The sequence below is a fragment of the Manacus candei genome, unplaced genomic scaffold (assembly GCF_025592945.1).
Source record: "Manacus candei isolate 608988 ecotype Guabito, Panama unplaced genomic scaffold, ASM2559294v1 h1tg000050l, whole genome shotgun sequence".
NCBI lineage: Eukaryota > Metazoa > Chordata > Aves > Passeriformes > Pipridae > Manacus > Manacus candei.
The window spans coordinates 28,235,541-28,254,246 of NW_026138098.1; the positions used below are offsets into that span (position 1 = coordinate 28,235,541).

Genomic DNA, 18,706 nt, shown 5'->3' on the forward strand with positions numbered 1-18,706 from the left:
TTTTTCCTTCCCTCTTCCAACTTTCCAGTTAAAGAAAATCGCTGGGGCATTTCTGAATTAATTCAGGCTGAGCTTCAGAGGAAAGAACAAGAGACAGGTGTAACTGGGTGGGAAAAGCCCCAGGATGCTGGTGAAGCTTTTGCTGCTCTGTAATACAATAGGGTTGGCAAAGCTGGTGGAGCACTCAGACCATCGTGGACATCATGATGGTTCGGGGCACAGCTCAAAGCCACGAGTTTATGAGACCTCTGCATACCCCCAGAGGACTCCTCTGCCACACCAAGAAGGTTACTGGGAGGCAGAAGGGCTCAGGGAGGATACTCAAGATTACCCTTCAAGTGTGATTTCCTCACACCAGGAAGAGAGAGGGGATTTTGAAGCTGCGAGCCCACAGTCCCGAAATGGGTAAGTACCCCGGTGTGTCTGTCTCTGTGAATCCTCTGTGATACCTTTATATCCTGTTGATGCAGGACCATTTTCAATAGAAGTTCCTCATTAAAATACATTAGATTCTAGGGGTCAATCTGTATCCAAACAGGAGCAGTTTAAATGCTTTAGCTACACAAACAGAAAGCTGAATCGCTTGTGGAGGATGGAAGCACAGATGGGACGGGCTCTTTGCTTAGTCTGAGACAGCAGAATGGGGTTAGGGGTCTGGACACACCTGGCAAATGTGAAGCCTTCCAGCTCTGCTGCAGCACCACAAAACAGAACTCTACTTCTGGCAAAGCAGTATTAGAGGAAGTTAATTTACTCATGTTTTCTTATCACGAACTAATGCTGATTATTTTTGCTGATTGTAGCAACCTCTGCCCATCAGCAAAATGTGCCTGCTTGCAGACTTGGGCCTTGGAAATGGAGAGGGAAAGAGAATGGCAGGATATTAACAAAATAAAAATAGTGAGGAGTAAATATAACAAAGTAAGGAATAATAAATAAGCATGGGTATGACTACAGATTCCACACGCCCTCCCCCACAAAAGGTTTTCATGCCAGTGAAATGCTTTTCATGGTAATCTGTAGCAGAAGAGTAGCCATCCTGAGTGGAAAAGGCATGTACTTCACTAGAAACATTCCCAAACCCTATGATTTGTGTATGGTTTTACAGGGCTTGTAAGTAGGTCTCTAAATGTTTAAAACAGATGGAAACCAAGCAGGACAGTGAATGAATCTTTCATAGCCCTGATGGATGGGTACTGCAGAGCCCTGTTTGGGAGAGCTGAAACAGCAGCACACTGAGTGCTGTTCACAGCTCAGTGCTTTAGGATGCCCTGTATTTTTCCCTTTAAATGCTCTTGAGAAAGGAAAAAAGGGAGATGGAAAGAGACTATAAAACTTTGCTCATGTCATGCTTCCCTTTCATGCAAACTAAACTCTGCAGTCTTGTTTCCAATCTCATCTACATGTAATTAAGGCCTCCCTTCTGCATGTAACATGGTGAGTGTATTAAAACCCTGCTGTCTTTCATACTCCATCTTTCCACAAATCTGTACCTCCCACCAATAGCCCCAAGTCACTTTCTAGAGCTGTAAGTGTTCACTTCCAGTTTCATGATGGGCAGTGTTGGGTAATGACGTGCTCTGTTAATTAATCAACTCCTGGATAACGCATTTCAGACACTGTCAAAAGAAGGCAGCAAAGCCTAAGTGGTGTTCTGGGCTTCCAAGTTACACTGCAAGGTGGTAATCATTTGATTGCTGGTTAAAATGCCAAAAGCATTCTGAAAACTCCAAGTACTATGAAAATTCAATGGTGTAAAAAGGTGCATCCTAGGTCAGCAAGCTGCTGTAATGTACCACCCTAATCAGGATTTCTTCCTTTGTATGTGACTCTGTTCAGCACCACCTTGTCTAATTCAGTTCAACACCAGCTATGACTCATCCTAATTTCCTCCTGAGGAGAGAAATACTTCCTTCTTTTATGGACATAGTTGCATAATGAATTAAATCATAATTCTTCCCAATTATGAAGCCATGGTGATGACTACAGGCAATTCAAATCTAGCCTGGCAGTAGCTTTAAGGTGTTTGTTCTTTTGCAGAGCTGTCACACTTACAGCACACACAGGCCCAGGCAGCTGGGAGGTCTCATGAAAGAAATTTGAGACTTTGAGAGGAATTATGTCCAAAACAGAGGGGAGAGAGTGTGAGTAAGAAGGGACAACACAATTCCCCTTGTAACTGCACTCCAGATTGTAAAAGTCATTGCAAATGGTTGAAGCAAAGTACCTTCAGAGTATGGAGTCCTCAAGTGCATGTCAGGTGCTGTGGCTGCACTACCCTGCTATGCACAGACAAGATGTTGTCATGAATCTGGTATTTCCTCCCTAAAAGTGTGACACATTCCGTGGAAAAAACCATCGAGGAACTGGGTTTATATCTCTAAGGGAGAGAACAAAAGGAACACTATCTGGAGTTACACAGGAATGAAGAGATATAAGGAGATAAAGACATGCCCCCAAAAGTGCAAAAGACATGCCAAAAAAAGCCCAGGATGGTGGAGAATAATTTTCTACCAAAATTATGTCTTACATATACTTTGCTTTTGAAATAAGAAAATACTTTCTTTTCAGAACTAGGAAACAAAAATCTATGGTAACTTTATGAAAAGTTTTGACTCCCGTTATTTTAAAAAAATAAAAATTAGATGTGTTTTGTTCAACCTCTTATTATTTTCCCCACGTATTAGGAATAGTGGTTGTTACAAAATATTCTTACCTTTTTAAAAATGTATAGTCTTATTTTTTACATTGCAGTTATTTGTTTATTTGTTATTTCAATAATTGAGACCATCATGACTAGTAAGTCCAAGGTATTAGTCAGGCAGAATCCTCTGGTTTCTGCTTCACCATGTAAGATGAAATGACTCAATAGATACCATTAAGTGCTTGGATATGTTATTTTGCTAATTAATTCTTCTAAGAAAAACAAGATTATAAATTTAAGAGTTTTAAAAGATAAAAATCATCACAGAAGTCACTGGCCTTTAAGTGACTTTTTTAAAAAGAGAAATACATGGCTAATAATCCTCTTGTTTCAACTACTCTTTAGAAGAAGAACTACTTAACAGTTTAGCATCTCAGCTGTTGCTTGTGTCTGAGCGAAAAGGAGAAGCTCTGCATGTTCCAAGTGGACAAATGCTTGTACGTGTTACTTACAGAAATCAAAACTATCAAAAGAGGCCATTTTTCCAAAGGAAATCACCTTTTTATTCTGCTTTTCTCCCCAGCAGCTGTGTCTCATATGAGCTGATTGGTTTCACTTTAGATATTTCATTCTATTGCTGAGGTAAATGGATCCACACGCACCCAAACTTTCAGCAGAATTAAAAAGGGAAATCAAGAGATCTGTACTCCAAAATTGCTGGACTATATTAGCATCTGGTTTAGCAATGGAAGGTGAAGAGTAAGAACAGCAAAACAGGTTCTCAATACATAACACCCAAACCAGACACTAAATATATTTCATTCTTCGTTTCCCTTAAATGGATGCCTAATGCAGAACTTCACAGGGACACTGTTGTTACTGGTGGCTTTCCTGTGTGTGGATACAGGCAGCTACACTGAGGCTTGAAAAGCTGCCTGGGACATGACCAGATATGAGGAAGTTCTAAAAGTGACCCAGCAAATATCAAATAAGAGCTTGCATTAGCTCATCACCCCCTCTAATTCTTACCACTAGGTGTAACCAGTCCAACTGCTGTCTGATAAGGTCATATTGAAAGGGATAATAAATACACCAGTGAGAAGACACTACTATTGTTGTCCTGACAACTGCAATGTGGCTGACACACCTGATAGCTTGTGAAAACTCCCCCTAAGCTGACAAGCCATCTCAGAGACTTTTCCTTCTTTAGAGCCACTTCCTCCAAATACTTGGTAATGACACATCTGAGGTCTGAGCAAGGCACAGTGCTGAGCTGACTCAGGGGAGCTGATGCTGAGGGATAGGGCTACAGGAGTATCCAGCTACTGAAGCTGTACAGTTCAGCCCTGGGCAGACAGAACTGGGCACACGTGTCCCTCTCCTTGGGGCTGCTTGTGGGCCTGGATCACAGTGACAGCCTTTGAAAGGAAAGGTTTCCTGACCCTGGGAAGAACATGCCATCTTATCTATATATGCCCTTGCCATGAGCTTACCTCTTCTGAGCAGAGATCCATGGAAAGACCCCTACTGTAATTACATTTAGAAGGGCTTGTTTTCTCTCCCTACAAACAGATTCTCTAATCAAGCACTGCACTGAAGCACCATTAGTGCTCCTGTCTTTTCTCAGCACCAAGCATGAGAAATCCACATGCCTGCAACATCAAGAACAGTCAGGCTCACAACTCAGGTTTCATGCACTTAGTGTTCATATTTCATTAAAAAAACCAGGACAAATGAAGCACATAAAAGGCACATGCTAGCTCTGACAGCAAAGCCCAAAGCTGCCTGTACCCTCAGTTAGCCTGACCTGTCTGTCAAATAACACTGTAAACTAGATCACTCAAGCATTCCAGGTTAAAAATAATCTTAGGAAAAGCAGAATTTATTTTTAACCTTCCCCCTCTGCTGATGGAGCTGGTTCCCAAAAGAATGGCTCACACAGTAGAGGAGAAATGGACTGTGGTGATGAAAAGGGAAGGAGGAGAGCAACTACAGATGCTTTCCCTGCCTGTGACAAAGTCTCACAGAACTCCTCTGTTTTTCCAAAAGTGTAATCACTGCCAAGTAGCCCCTGTTTTGGATTTGCCATGCAGCTGGGTAGGTAGTTTACTTTTCCTTCTTTCTCTTTAATACACCAACACACACACACACTTGATATCACCTCCTGGGATATTTCTCACAATTACAAAAAGAAAAACAAAAGGAAAAAATCCCCAGCTGCCACCACCTGATCTACTGGAAAGGCAGAAATCTTCAGCTTAAGCAAATCCTTAATTGCATTAACATAGTTTGAGTTTCGGACACACAATTCTGTGAAGTCACCCTTGATTAGAGGAAGGTTTCCTGATGTCAACCAGGTGCATTGTTATCTCACTGAAACACTCATCTCTTTATGTAATTCAGCATCAAGAAGCCACAAAGAAGCAGGCTTCTTCTCATGGTTACCCAGTATGTCAAAATATAGAACTATCCTCCTCAGTGTAGACCAGCAGAGAAAACCCAAATCATTCTAAGGAAAGTCAGAACAATGTTCAGTCTTAATAGCTTATTTTTTGTCTGCTTTTACAGGAAGAATCCGTTGATTTAATTAAGACCAGTTTCACATTGACTCATCTATTTCTTCAAAACAAGGCAGGGGCTTTTGTAGGAAGCTTATGGGATATTGGGATTTCCCACCAAAGGGGCACAGAACATATCCTTAAAATAAAACATTTTGGAATTAAATGCAGCTAAAATGAGATTTTCAGCCCCTGACATCCTGCAAAGGAGTGGAACTACTTGAGTGCTCAACAATAGCTATCACAGTGCCAAGTACATCAACAGAAGCAATGGTTTCCTATCAAAGTTGGGCACTTGGCTCCTTTCAGGCCTTCAGGGAATCTCCAATATTTGGCTGTCACTGAGCTGCCCAGCTGCAGGTGGAACAGCTCCCCATTAGCCTGTTTGATGCAAATGACAGCTTCCTTGCACACAGCACAGGAGTTATCGAGCCCTCTGTGCCCAAGGGATTGATTTATTTCACAGCTCATTACTCCAAGCTGCAGCAATTAATTCCTTCAGCAGATAGCAAGGGATCCCTTGTTTCAGCACAGCCACAAAACCCCCATCAGCACTGTCACCATGTGGATCCAGCACCTTCCTACATGTGCAGGTCAGCAGCCCTTGAATGGGTGATCAGTGGCCAACCCTGAACCAAACCCCACTCAAGCCCAAAACATGCCCAGGGCAAACCTTGGCACACGCTGCCTGCACCCTGAGTGTGACATCTGGGAAGTCTGTCTTCCCACACATTTTTGACTCACTGGCATCAGCACAGCTGTGCTTGTAGGTGGCCACTGGCTGCAATTTCTGCTTCCAGACAGGGTCTGACAAGTGATCAGGCTACACTAGGGGAAAACTTCAGTCTGCAGGAATCAAAGGATGAAATCCAAGTGTAAGCTGCCCTCTGAACAGGCTGTAGAGCTTCTCTTGCAGGGAGGATAATACAAGTGAGGTAATGGCTGTGGATGCTTTTGAAGAGGAAAAACCTCTTGCATTTATTTTTCTGAAGTAGTTTGTAAAACAGTTGGATTTGGCTCAAAACCAGCTCCCAGCCAAGCCTGATGTCTCTTGAACTCTTGCTCCCAGTGAGGCTTCAGGTTCAGGACTGGATTTGCTCTGAAAGCCTTCACTGCACTGAGTTCTTAGGACATTCTGCAGGACAAGACTATCCCAACAGACTAAGTGGCACTACTGTGGGAAGAAAAGTTGCATTCACCCAGTGAAACTCAGGGTTCTGGAAGACTTCCAGCACTGTATGGAAATCCACATGTTTGGAACCACCACTGCCACTCTTTTCAGCCCAGTTTGTTAAGGTGAACTGCAAATCAATCAGTCTGTTCTAACCCCAGTGAAAACAAGGGTGGCTGAGTCACAGGAAGATCCCAGACCCTGCCCAAGAGGGAGCTCTACTCAGTCTAAGGGAAACATAGAGAAATATGAGAATTTCTCCTGTCTGATTCTAATACAGGGCTGCTGGCTGCTTGGGAAGAGCTGGAAAATTCACTGACAGACCAATAGCCCTCACTTGCTGTCTGCTAATTAAAACCCCAGAGGCACAGTGTGCTGCTTTGGAGAGGCAGCACCTTTTCCAACAGCTGAACACCTCCTGCATTCCATAAGAAATAAAAGATATGTCAGTCTTAATACTGACATGCACAGTCCTAGGTTAGACTAATTTAAACGTGGTACTTTACCTCTGTTTTTTGAGGCTGCTTTTTCTTGTCAGTGAGAACTTTGCATGGAGGGAAAAACCCAACAGATTATTTCACAGCTAAAGCCTCACTCTTTTATTCTACTTCAACTGGTATAAATGAGGAGTTGTTCTGTACAAGTCAGTGGAACATCATATGTTTAAATTGAAATAACATAGTCCTCTACTGTCTTCTTGTAGCACATTTAAGAAGCAATAATTGATTATCTGATGCCTTTTGTGCTGTATAGGGAAGTGTTGTGGTCCTGAAAAGTTTTGCACACTGTCAGTGACAGACACAGGACTGGCTGGACAGGAGTTTTCAAAGTAATTATAGAAACTCGCTTCTTTGAGAATAGAAACTTAAGGAAACTGATGTGTGAAGGACAACTCAGTTGTACTAGTACAGCCAAAGGAATAACAAAACCCACGAAAAAAACCCAACATCCTGAAGCCCTGAAGCTTTTGTTCAGGTAAAATTTCCAGTGACCTAGGAAAGATCTAAAATTATGCATTGGCGTGCCAATGAAGAGAACATGTCACTAAGAAAACTAAAGCATGTAAGTGCCTAGCTGAGCTGGGGAGCATTACTCACACTCACTAACATGCTGCGATTGTCCGTGTGTGAAGAAAAGAGACCACCCTGTATTCATCTGAGCAGAGCACCAATTACTGCAGAGCAGCCATCTAACTTTATCTCCTGCTTCTGTGGGTTTTATTTTGTTTGCTATGACATAATGTGGCCCAGCCTAATCCTAGAAACAGAGAAAAAACTGCTTGCATTTTGCTATGTTTCAGTAAAAGCAGAAGTATTATCCAGCATAAGGAGAAGATCATCTTAATATCCGTTTTTAAACTCCTAAAAGCTTCAAATAAAAAGAGCTTGAGCTAACCTACACTTGCTGCACTTTATTTATAAACAGAATGCTTTGTCATCAGATATATTTAACCTCAGATGTAAGAATACAGTTGCCTCAAAACAAGGCATAAGGGGATAGATGCAAGTGAAGGCTCAATTCAGTAAGATGAATTCGTAATTCGAATGAAGCCTAGGAAAAAAGTCCAACTAGTCTAGCAAAGAAAATTATTCAAATACTTTTTTCCTGGCATAAAAAAAAAAAGGATTGATTTGCATGGAACGTCAAGCAGGAAAAGCTACTGAACAAACGAAACATCTGCAGCCCTGAATTTGCTGGGGCTCCCTCAAGCGGTGCTCTGACTTGCAGCACTGTGATAGACTTCACCATTCACCAGGCTGGAGAGGAAGCTCTTCTGCTCTCCTCACATGAGCAGCTCCTTTCTGTTCCTCTCTCTCCTTGGCAGCAGAAGCTTGCATCAAAAGGAAACTGTATTAAGGAGAATAAAAGCAGAGGGTGTTAAGTCGGTTATACACTCCGTGAATGAGGCGACAGAGTTACAAAGAGAAAAAAATGCAGCAGCAGGACACAAACACAAAGCTGCTGTGTTCCAGGAGCCAGCTGGAGAAAGAAAGTGCTATTTGTGAGGGAGCAGCTCTTTGAAACTTCATAGCCTGACTCAGAGCCTTTGGTGCCAGCAGAAGTCCTGCTAGCCTCCCTGAACTTTAGATCAAGCCCTTCTCAGTGTTTTATATTGTTGCACCTAACATTAAAGAATGACGTATTTTCCCTAGAGGTTAATGCACTTAAGGAGTATTTTTAGTTACAGATAGCAAAGTTTCCTTAAAGGAAGCATTTGACAAGATGTGCAAAAAATACTGCAATTCATCTTTGGGCACGTGTATCTATATTGCAGCTCATTACAGGCCTTATCTACTTATTTGAGGAAAGAATAAATGTTGATAAGCTTTATGGAACTCAAAACCACTAAAGGTTTTTGTGATTAAACCCAAAACATAATATTATGCAGCCCTTCAGCTCCATAGATTTGATCTTAAGCTTTTAAAATCAAATGAGAGAGAACTAGTGAACAGATAGTAAAGAAAACTGGACATAAAGAAGTGTGACCAGCATTAAAGGAAGTTTTTATTGAGAATCTATCAAATTCCCCCCCCCCTTTTTTTTCTCATGCTGTTCACTCTGTATAATACTAGTAACTGTCCAAAGCAGGCATTAAGTTGGGATCAACCACTGACACAATTTCTAATAGAAGATAACCCCTTTCTACAAGCAGGAAGCCACCAGGTGCCTCCAACACTAACATGTTTTGAAAAGAAATCCTTGTGTGCAATACAGCAAGAACACTCACAGTCACACAGTGCCTAATTCTTGCTCACACAAGTTGATTCACGTGAACAGTTGGCCCAGCTCTATATGGCTCAAATTACTCCAAGGACTTGTTTGGGAGCTGCATGTTGTGGGAAAAAAAATAAAATCAGCCCAGATGATGATTCATAGGGTGGGGATTGTTTTCATTAGGAAAGAACAAAACCCCAAAGCTAAAGAATCCTGTTTTAAAAGGAGGTTTCCATACTGAATGCAGACTCCTGCAGGATCTGGCAGCCATCCTGCTGGCAGAGCCAGGAATCCTGCACCTAGCAACGATACCAGTGAGGCTCCAGTGCCTGGGCACTTGATTTCCCCAAGAAAAAAGCAGAGAGGATCTGAGGGGTGAAAGCCTCTCCCAGCTATGCGTTGCCAAGCACATGAGAAAGGACAGCCCAAGCCCAGGCACAAACCAGGTCTCTGTTTCAGAGTTATTTAACTGAACACTAATTGCTGAAAAGCACTGCAGGCCTTATAAAGCCTGGCAGATTTAGGCACACCTTGGAGACAGATGTCACCAGAGCATGTGTGCTGGTCTGCTGGCTTTTACTGAGTGGCCCAGTGACATGAGCAGAGTGTTTGATTATGAAAGAGCAGTATTTTAATAAAAAACCGAGGATTTGTCTTCTGGTTCAGTCCCATAAGAACCAAGACCCCCATTGGTCATAGGTGCAACAACTTGCAAAGACCTTAAAGCTACAGTTCATCAAACAAGTTGCTCTGGCTTGAAGCTGCAACAAAGGCAGCAGCTTCCTTTCCTCTCCCAGTGCTGTAGGCTTTGCCACATTCCTGCCCTTGCTTCTAAGAGATGAAGAGTTTTGCTCGTGTGAGTGCTTGCTGAAATTTCAGTCATGTTTTCCTTAAGAAACGGGGGAGCAAAACAGGCTATGTCCCAGCTAGCCTGGTGAACTGTTCCCAGCTAGCCTGGGCTGTCTGCCCTTTTATCCTGATGCCTCCAGCTTCCTTGCAGCCTCCTCCCCTTCTCCTGGCTGCCCGGCCGCCGCGGTCGCAGCTTCTGCTTTTGGGCAGGACTCGGTTCCCCATTGTTTCAGCGACTCTCTCACAGGGGCAAACTTTTTCCATATATGCTGATTGTCAGAGATTTGGTTCCTGTATTCCCACTTAAAAATATATTGCCTAAAGTTCAGCTGTTTCCATTATAGTTATTACCCCTCACTTCCTACCCTTTCTGGCCTTGGATTTTAACCATCAGACTTCAGCCAACAGTACCCTTCCAAGTCGTGACTTTAAACTCTTGAAAAGGAAGAGGCTCACTTACACGTTGGGATTAATAGCTGCCCAGATAATTTTTACTTGGAAAATTAATCAGACTACTAAAACTCACTTGTCCTTGCTAGAACCATAAAACTAAACCCCAAGCAAACAAGCCTCTTTTTTTCCAGTATCATTTTCCTGCAGGTGACAGGAGAAATTATTTCAAAGCTGGCTTAATTAATAAAATCCAATCAATTACTATATTATCCTGAAGAAGTAATACTTGGGAAGACATTATTAATGGAGTTTATGCCGGATTAAATTCTCAGAACCAGTCTGCCTCAACCTGATGAGTCAGTCATCAGGCATCTGAAATGGCAACATGCCTAGAAAGGCAATTTGACATTTAAAGTGACATTAACCTGCAGGTTATCATGGGTTGGAAATTTCTCCTCCTAAATGAAAGGACTGGAAATGGAACTAATGCATCAAAGTGCAGACAATCAGCCCCTTCCTTACAGACTCAGATAAACATCTCAAATGAAAACACATGAATTGGGAGTGGAGGGAGAAGCTCTGAAGCATTTTCCGCTTTCCTCACCATACAGCTGGGAAAAAGAAAACATAAAAAATAGAAGGTCCTTCTGCATTTCATTCGTCCTTGGCACTGTTACAACCAGAGACTCAACAAGATCTACCTCAAACTCTTCTCCCACGTCTTTCTTCCGCTAGGAACTGGTGTTCCTTCACGCAGTCCCGGCTGGTGACATACATAGAAGCCTGCATGAAGGAGAAGTACATTGTCAACTCCCAACAGCCCTGTCCAAATGGAACCCCTGACTGCCAGAAGATCATGTAAGTATCCTAAATAAATAAAACCACTGAAGAAAACAGAATTTTCTCTGACGTGTCTAAATGATGTTTTCAACAGTGTTGAATGACACATTCTAAAAAGAACTAAAGCATCAACACAGTTTAATACCAAAGAGATGTAGGGCTGCATTTATGTACCTAAAGGTGATCAGGCATTTAAGTAACCTGGGAGAACAACTGCCTTTCCAAGCCACCAAGTACAGGACTACAAGATGATTAAGCAATTTTTCATATCTTCCCACATGTTCAGAAAACATACAGAGACCATACCTTTTCCATGATTCTCAGGTCATAATATACACACATAACTTAAATCTCTCCGTCTGTGGCCATCAGAGAGACCATTCACATGGTAGGAGTCAGAGAACTGCAAATCCCCAGATGCTCACTGTTCTTTCACAAGGTCTGGCTGCCCAAGGAGTACTAGTGAAAGCCAGTAGTGTATCTTAAGGTGCATATTTGAATCTGGGAGACACACACATTTTTTAAGCTGGACTCACACACACTTTTGAAGTGTTAAATTATATTTAGTTATCATCTACACGCCCTCACATCTGCGTAGGTATTTGGTTGCAAAAATGCTTTTGTTATTTGCTAATACAATTAACTTCTCTTTCTCTGAACAACAAAAAAAGTTTCATCATTATGCCCAGGGGAGTTTTTAACAAATTTGTCTCTTCCTTGGTGACTGTGAGGCTGACCACTGGAGCCTCTGACTGCACGTACGAACGTGCACACCCCTCCCCTTGTAAACAGTAATCCTGAAAAATAATCTTATGTAAGGAAAAAAATTGCTGTGGGCTGCCCATGTGCTTTGCTAAGTAGCAGTGATAGAGATTATGACAAGTTTCTTAACTGCATTCTGCACTAGTCATCTCTGACACACTTGGCACCCAAGTGCCACCCGTTGACAACAACTTCCAATCTGACACCCAGCCTGTTTCTCCACAGGTACAGGACAGCTCTGAAGCCAGTCTACCAAGTGAAACAGAAGGTTTTGAAGTCTTTGCAGTGGAAATGCTGCCCTGGATTTATTGGCAAGGACTGTGAACAGCGTGGTAAGGAAAGCTAGAGAACAAGTGTGAGAATGAACGACTAAATGCCAGGCACGACGGCAAAAAATAAGTTTGTCTATTTGCTTTTGCCTTTTTTTCAGAATTGGTGCCTTGTTTTATTTGGTCTGATATGCCCCAAATCACTGATACTTTGAGATAAGAAGTAGTTGTAATCATATGAAATTAGTAGTTAATTAGCATGAGCTACGTATTCTTCTGTTAACAGCAACCTTTGTAATCTTTACACACTGAGAAAGGTATTGATTTGCTAGGGGAGCCTGCCAGATGTCCATCTAGACAAGTTCATCTAGGAATACCTAATTCTAGGTAGAAACTGGTGACATCAGAAAGCTACACTAGTATGTGAAATGCCCCTGTGGTCAGTTCATAGGATGAAATTATGTGGCTCAGGAAATCACACCTCCCAGTACCCAATGGGACTGCAAGAGAGATGGAGAGGGACTTTTTACAAGGGCATGCAGTGACAGGACAAGGGGCTTCAAACTGAAAGAGAGCAGGTTTAGATTAGATATTAGGAAGAAATTCTTTATATGAAAATGATGAGGCACTGGTTGCCCAGAGAAGCTGTGGATGCCCCATCCCAGGAACTGTTCAAGGCCAGGTTGGATGGGGCTTTGAGCAACCTGGTTTAGTGGAAGGTTCCCTGCTATGGTGGGAGGGTTGGAACTGGGTGGTCTTTAAGGTCCCTTCCCATCCAAACCATTCAATGACTCTATGAGCTGTGCAGCTGCTAAATAAAAGAGAGGGGAGACAGCGTGGTTTAAAAACCAAATGGTCGTTTAAAAATAGCATTGGTAGGATTTAGCAAATAAGACTTGAAAAGTGGAATTAAAACAGATTTAAGAATTTAAATGGAATTAAGGGAATTTAAATGGATAAAAGATAATTCCCTCTAGCAATTAAGGCAAACAAAATAAAAAAGGCAAGCACGTGTGAAAATTTTCACGTCTAACTCGCCTACAGACTCCACAGATAAAAGTCTCTGTAGGTTTTGCTTTTCTTCACAGATAGCTTTGACTTGTAGATTTATCTCTATGTGGTGCCTCAGCCTGAACTTCATTTTTAATGTTGGAAAGATACTACCAAAAGCAGTGCTTCTAGTTTAGTCTCTCTTTTGTTACACTCACTGACCAATAGCAGCTCCTCCATCATCATCTCATCACTCACTGTTGGTGCCACCAGAACGTTCAGGTAACTGTGGAAAAAGGAAGAGGAATTTGCAGATCTTTAAGTGGGACTCCCAGAAAAGGAAAAAAAAAAAAAAGGCATCTATTTGCAATAGACTAATTTCTTAGGACCAATAATTTGGCATGAGTTAAAAACCCCCACGTTACTGCACAGCATTACCATGTATGCAATGTTGTAAGTCCGTGCAGGGAAAGAAAATTCTCCAGACAAGATGGTCTTTCCCCAAGAATCCTGTCTCCACATCTGTTACCCTACACATGAAATTCCTCTGTGTTGTCTTGCTAAATTGTAGTAGTTTCTGCATCTAAAACATTTTCACAGTTTTATCACATCTCAATTGCAGATCCTAATTTTATTCCGGTGCCAGGAACTGAAATTGAAGGAGGAGAAGAAGAGTTCTCAAACCACAGTATGTGCTTGAAGTTATTTTGTTTGTCACCCTTTTACCTCTCAGCCACTGATCAGAAAGAACAAGTTATTTTAATCATTTTAACCTGATGAACTCGGGACAATCTCTCTAGTGAAAGCATCATTTGTGAAAGCTTTGAAACAATACGTTTATTGGCTTAAATGAGGGCTTTTGGTAGAACACTACACAAATGCTCAAGACAAAGCATCCCAAAGTTTCAAAGCTGTCTGCTGGCTGGTGATCAGTGATACCAATGGGGAATGCCAGCTGGTCCAGAGCCTTACATCTCTCGGTGCCAGGGATGTTAACCCCTTGCTCTGCCAAGTGGATTCACAGGAAAGCACACTGGGCTCACAATTCTACCAGAAAAACAACCCACTGGAAATGCTGTTTTAGAACAGCCTCCCAGTAGCTTTGAGTTTACTGTTATGAGGTACCATAGATTTGTATCTCAGGCACTTCAACCCACCAATCTGAGTACCAAGGACTGTCCCTTACCACCTGGGAAATGGTGTGGCTTGCAGTGCTATTAAGTATCTTTTAGCAATTAGCCACAGCATAGTATTGCAGCTCTGAAAGAGTTTTCTTTACATTATGCCCTCAGCACTGAATGAATAAGCAGTTGGTTTGCACGACTGAATTATATAAAACAAGAGATTGAAAGGTCAAAGGTAACCTTGGAGGGTAAGAAGCCCTTGGGATAGCACAGTTTGAACACACCAGTTTCAGCAGCTCTCAGTGTATACTTTGAAATCTACAGCTGAAATTCGCAGGTGCTTATTTAGAACAACATTAGTTAAAGGGCCCCTCCATGAGTCAGCTCTGACACTTACACGTTGTGCTTCTGATTCCTCAGTGGAATGCCTCAATTGCTCTTTCATCCTCTCCTTTTATTCTGGACTGTTAAACCTTGCTATCTTTTCAGTCAATGCCTTGAAAGGAGTTAGTATTCCAAAACATTTTTATGGTATGGGGACGTTTCTAATTAAAGAGTATTTTATTGCCATCATGGCTGTTGTGGCTGAAGTTCTTTGCAGATATTTAAATACATTACGTTTTCATCACTGTCAAAAAAATTCTTTGCAAAGAAACTACAATTTAAGGTGCCACAAACCAACACACCCCCTAAATGTCAGCGTAAAATGTTCAGAGCAAAAAGCAGACAGGTGTTCTCAGAGGTGTGGTATGAATACCTGTCGCCTGGTCGCTGCACTCCGTTGCATGACTTTGTTTTCTCAATCTTGTGACTAGTGTCAACATCAGTGGATTCCAGAGACATGTTCGAAGTCATTCAAAATCATGAGGCTTTACTGGATGATCTTCAAAGTGATATTCATCAAGCAGTCAGCAACTTAGGTGACTTACAGAGGCTATTTGAGAACAACGGTACGAGCATGGTGTTAGAAGTGAACCAGAGCAATTCAGGTGAGAGGTCTGATGCAGAATTACCAGCCTGAGGTAGGCCCTGTGAGACCAGGCAGACCAGGAAGAAAACATGAAAGCAAAGATACCCTGATATTCCCTGGTCTGCTGGCTGCTTCTAGAGAGAGAAAAAATGGGTGCAATCCCAGTGCCAATGAAGGAACCCAAGAGTAACTTGAAATGGGAAATGTGATAGAAGGCAAATTTCAGAATATGCCTTAACTGAAGAATAAAGAGGTTGCTCACATTTAAAATTTGTTCATCTTACTATTCTGCTTCTGTGGCTTCTTCTATAGGGATACAGAGTTTAGATGTGGTTTTTGTTCTTTTTCTGTACTCATGCTATATACTCTCCTGTGTGGAATATCAGACTGGTTTATACAAAAAAAGGAAACATTTTACCCTTCTCAGGAACATTATTCCTGCCCTATACAGGAGTGGGGGAAAAAAAAAAAGCTACTGAATTTGACCTACTGTTGTGAGCCACTGGCTTACAGAAACAATTTCTAATGATACAGACTACTGTACTCAGTGAACTTCAAGGCACTCAAGTTTGAATTTTAATGTTAGAAATCAAGCCTTAGTATAAGTCACACCTAGTACAGATATTTCACAGATTTTTCAAGTTATTTACTCATGGCCTCCTGGAATATTTAGCTGTTAAGATGCTGTCTAACTTTGTGAAGCATCAGAAAAAGAACAACATTAGGACACAGTGAAAAAAGGAAGGGCTCACCAACTAAGAACTGTTGGGAAAAAGGACAGTTATGGCCCCTTGCAAAACTGCCTGTCTAGGGGTTTCAAAAAGCATCATTTTTAAGACCTAAATGGGGAAATCAACATGTCTAAGTTGTTGTCAGCAGACTCATAGACACCACGTGCTTTACAGTAACCTTGATTTAAAACTAGGTTATTTTTGCAATTGTCAAAATTGTCAATATCATGAGTTCAAATATCTGGGAAGTAAGATGGCAACTACTATAGAGAAATGCATACTTGAGTTACCCTGGTTAGATAAAGTTGCGTTCTAAAACCAGAATTTAAACCTAATTAAATTATTTTTTTCAACTGTGTTAACAGATCCACAGGAAAGGCTTCTGCAGCAAGTTTTGTTTCCCCACGTGGAGAATTTTCTAAGGAAACATTTTAACCCAATGTGGGCAAGCTTCAACAGAAGCTTACAGAACCTCTCCAACATAGTAAGAAACCTGTCCCATGACGTGGAAGCCAACAAGAGAAGCATAGAAAGATTCCGAGAGAGCTCTGTGCCCAAGAAGGAATTCCAGGAGCTGGGAACTAAATTTGAATCAAAAGTCCAAGAAAACATAGTGAGAGCTGATCAGGTGAAAAGAGATATAGAGAACCAACTGCACATGCAGCAGGCCAACATTCACTACAATCTCAGCATGATCAAGGCAGACACTGACACAAAGCTCAAGAAGTTTCATAAGATACAGCAGTCCCATTTCTTAGCTTTGAACAACAGCATAGCAAAGGTGAAACAAGACCAAAACAATCTTGAAAATAAGTTGGAGACTTTGGAAAGAAATTTAACAGAACTCTCTTTGCATCATGGTCCCAAAGATGAAAACAGCCAGACAACCATCAGACAAATAAATGACATTCTGGCAGGGCATGCAAAGCAGCTTAAAGAACTTTACATGGAGTCAGATGTGGCCTTTCAGAATATTGCAGTTTTAGAGAGGTGGTTTAAGGAGTTAAAAAAAAATATCTCGAAGTATAGGCCAGAAGATCTTACAATAACTTTAACTGAGAAATCAGTTATTATGGAAGAAAACAATGCAGCAATGGAAAGGCAAATATCAGAGTTCAACTACACTCTGTCAAACCTTCAGGAAAACTATTCAGATCTGTTGAGGTACATGGAGGAATGTAATTGCCAGAGAATGTCTTCTGACACTGATGTACTCGAGGAAGATTCAAAGAATATCACTTATTCCCTTGAAGACACGCAGTCAAATTTAAAGGATATGAAGCACTTAGAGTCAGTTCTCAGAGGTCTCCTGAGGAATGAAATTGAAGAGCTCTCCTCAGCTATCCCATCTATCCATCTGTCTCTCAGTCTCCGTCAAGAAGAAAACAGACAGCTCCAGTCACAAGTCACAGCTTTGTCAGAAGACATAGGCTCGATGAAGAAGAAAGATGAAGAAATTCATAGACACATCAAGTATCTCAACAGTTCTTTTGGCTCTCTTTTGGAAGATGCCATGCGGCATGAAGTAGCACTGGAGGCTTTACTGAAAGAAGAATTTGTGGATGTCTTGTTTGAAGACGATTTTAGCATCCTAATACCGTCAGTATTTGAGCTGCAAGAATCTCTCAGACATATCTCAGATAAACTCCAAGAACAAAACGTGACTTTAGAGTCTCTTACAAGGAGATCTCATCTCTCAGAGAGAGGCCAACAGAACAATCATGATGCTCGTACACCTCCCAACCACCCCAGAGAAGAAACACAAACGCCCTCTGCTCCAGACGAAGTCAGCAGCCAAGGCAGCACCAGAGAGCACATGGAACCCAACTACGAGGCTGCCAAAGACGACTCCTTGGACAGCTCGGCTTATAACGATATCATGACTCTGAAGAACGACATCAAACACCTGAGCCTGGCAATCAAGAGTCGTGAATCCAGGCGTGACGCGAATCTCTGCTGCAATCACACGATAGCAAATGCAATCGAGCCCCTCAACAGTTCTGTGGGGATTCTCTCCGCAGATTTAGCAACCGTCAAGCGGCATCTGGACGAACATCTGCTGATTTTTAGAAAGCTATTTGGAAGTAATGAAGAATTAGTTGCCTCAAAGATAAGTCTGGATGTTACAAAGATTCAGTCGATGCTGAACAGAAAAGAGGGAAGGCAACAGAAAGGTCAAGACAAGCAAAGAGACAAGAAAAGGCCTGAGAAGCACAGAGAAAATATGCAAGTGATAAGTGGAGGAAATACAGTGCACACAGAACTTTTGGAAAAAGGTATGTTCTTTTCTTTCACTTGCTTGTGTGCAGGTCTAATTTCTTTCTGGACCCTGCTGTAAGTTCCACATACAGAGCATATTAGTTATGAGATCTGCCAGGTATCTTGTGGGATGCTGGAGGGAGAAGTTCTGACATTAGTTAAGTCCTCCCCCTCTATCAAAAAAAGCAGTTTGAGTGAGAACCAAGTTGATACTCTGCTGCATTTTGCTGGAGGCCAATAAAATTATACCCATTACAGCTGCTGGGAAATGGACTTCGAACTTAATCCAACTTCAGAGGTTTAGAAGACCAATTTTGTCTGTAGATGTTCATGTTAATGCAGTAGCATTTTTGTAAGCTGCTGTGGAGTGTTAGGCTTTCTGGTCTTGCTTCTTTTTCCTGTTATTTGAATCTGGAAAGAGTTTACTCAAA

The 18,706-nt window shown here is 41.7% G+C and overlaps 1 protein-coding gene and 1 long non-coding RNA gene across 3 annotated transcripts in view; one reads left to right on the top strand and one right to left on the bottom strand.

Moving 5' to 3' along the window:
- The window catches only part of MMRN2 (multimerin 2), a 24,769-nt gene continuing 6,063 nt past the window's right edge, over nucleotides 1-18,706 (top strand). The window contains exons 1-6 of one of the 2 annotated variants that reach the window (XM_051799796.1): nucleotides 1-405; nucleotides 11,066-11,188; nucleotides 12,158-12,264; nucleotides 13,814-13,879; nucleotides 15,131-15,304; nucleotides 16,382-18,292. In XM_051799796.1, the coding sequence (XP_051655756.1) occupies nucleotides 125-405; nucleotides 11,066-11,188; nucleotides 12,158-12,264; nucleotides 13,814-13,879; nucleotides 15,131-15,304; nucleotides 16,382-18,292 (2,662 nt within the window). In that variant the 5' untranslated portion in view covers nucleotides 1-124. The remainder of the gene's footprint in view (nucleotides 406-11,065; nucleotides 11,189-12,157; nucleotides 12,265-13,813; nucleotides 13,880-15,130; nucleotides 15,305-16,381; nucleotides 18,293-18,706) is intronic. The other variant, XM_051799797.1, reaches the window with a different exon arrangement.
- The window catches only part of LOC127476683 (uncharacterized), a 13,230-nt gene continuing 2,517 nt past the window's right edge, over nucleotides 7,994-18,706 (bottom strand). The window contains exons 3-6 of the long non-coding RNA XR_007906709.1: nucleotides 15,073-15,249; nucleotides 13,414-13,477; nucleotides 11,032-11,113; nucleotides 7,994-8,221 (exon numbers count right to left, since the gene is read on the bottom strand). This is a non-coding gene — a long non-coding RNA (uncharacterized LOC127476683). The remainder of the gene's footprint in view (nucleotides 8,222-11,031; nucleotides 11,114-13,413; nucleotides 13,478-15,072; nucleotides 15,250-18,706) is intronic.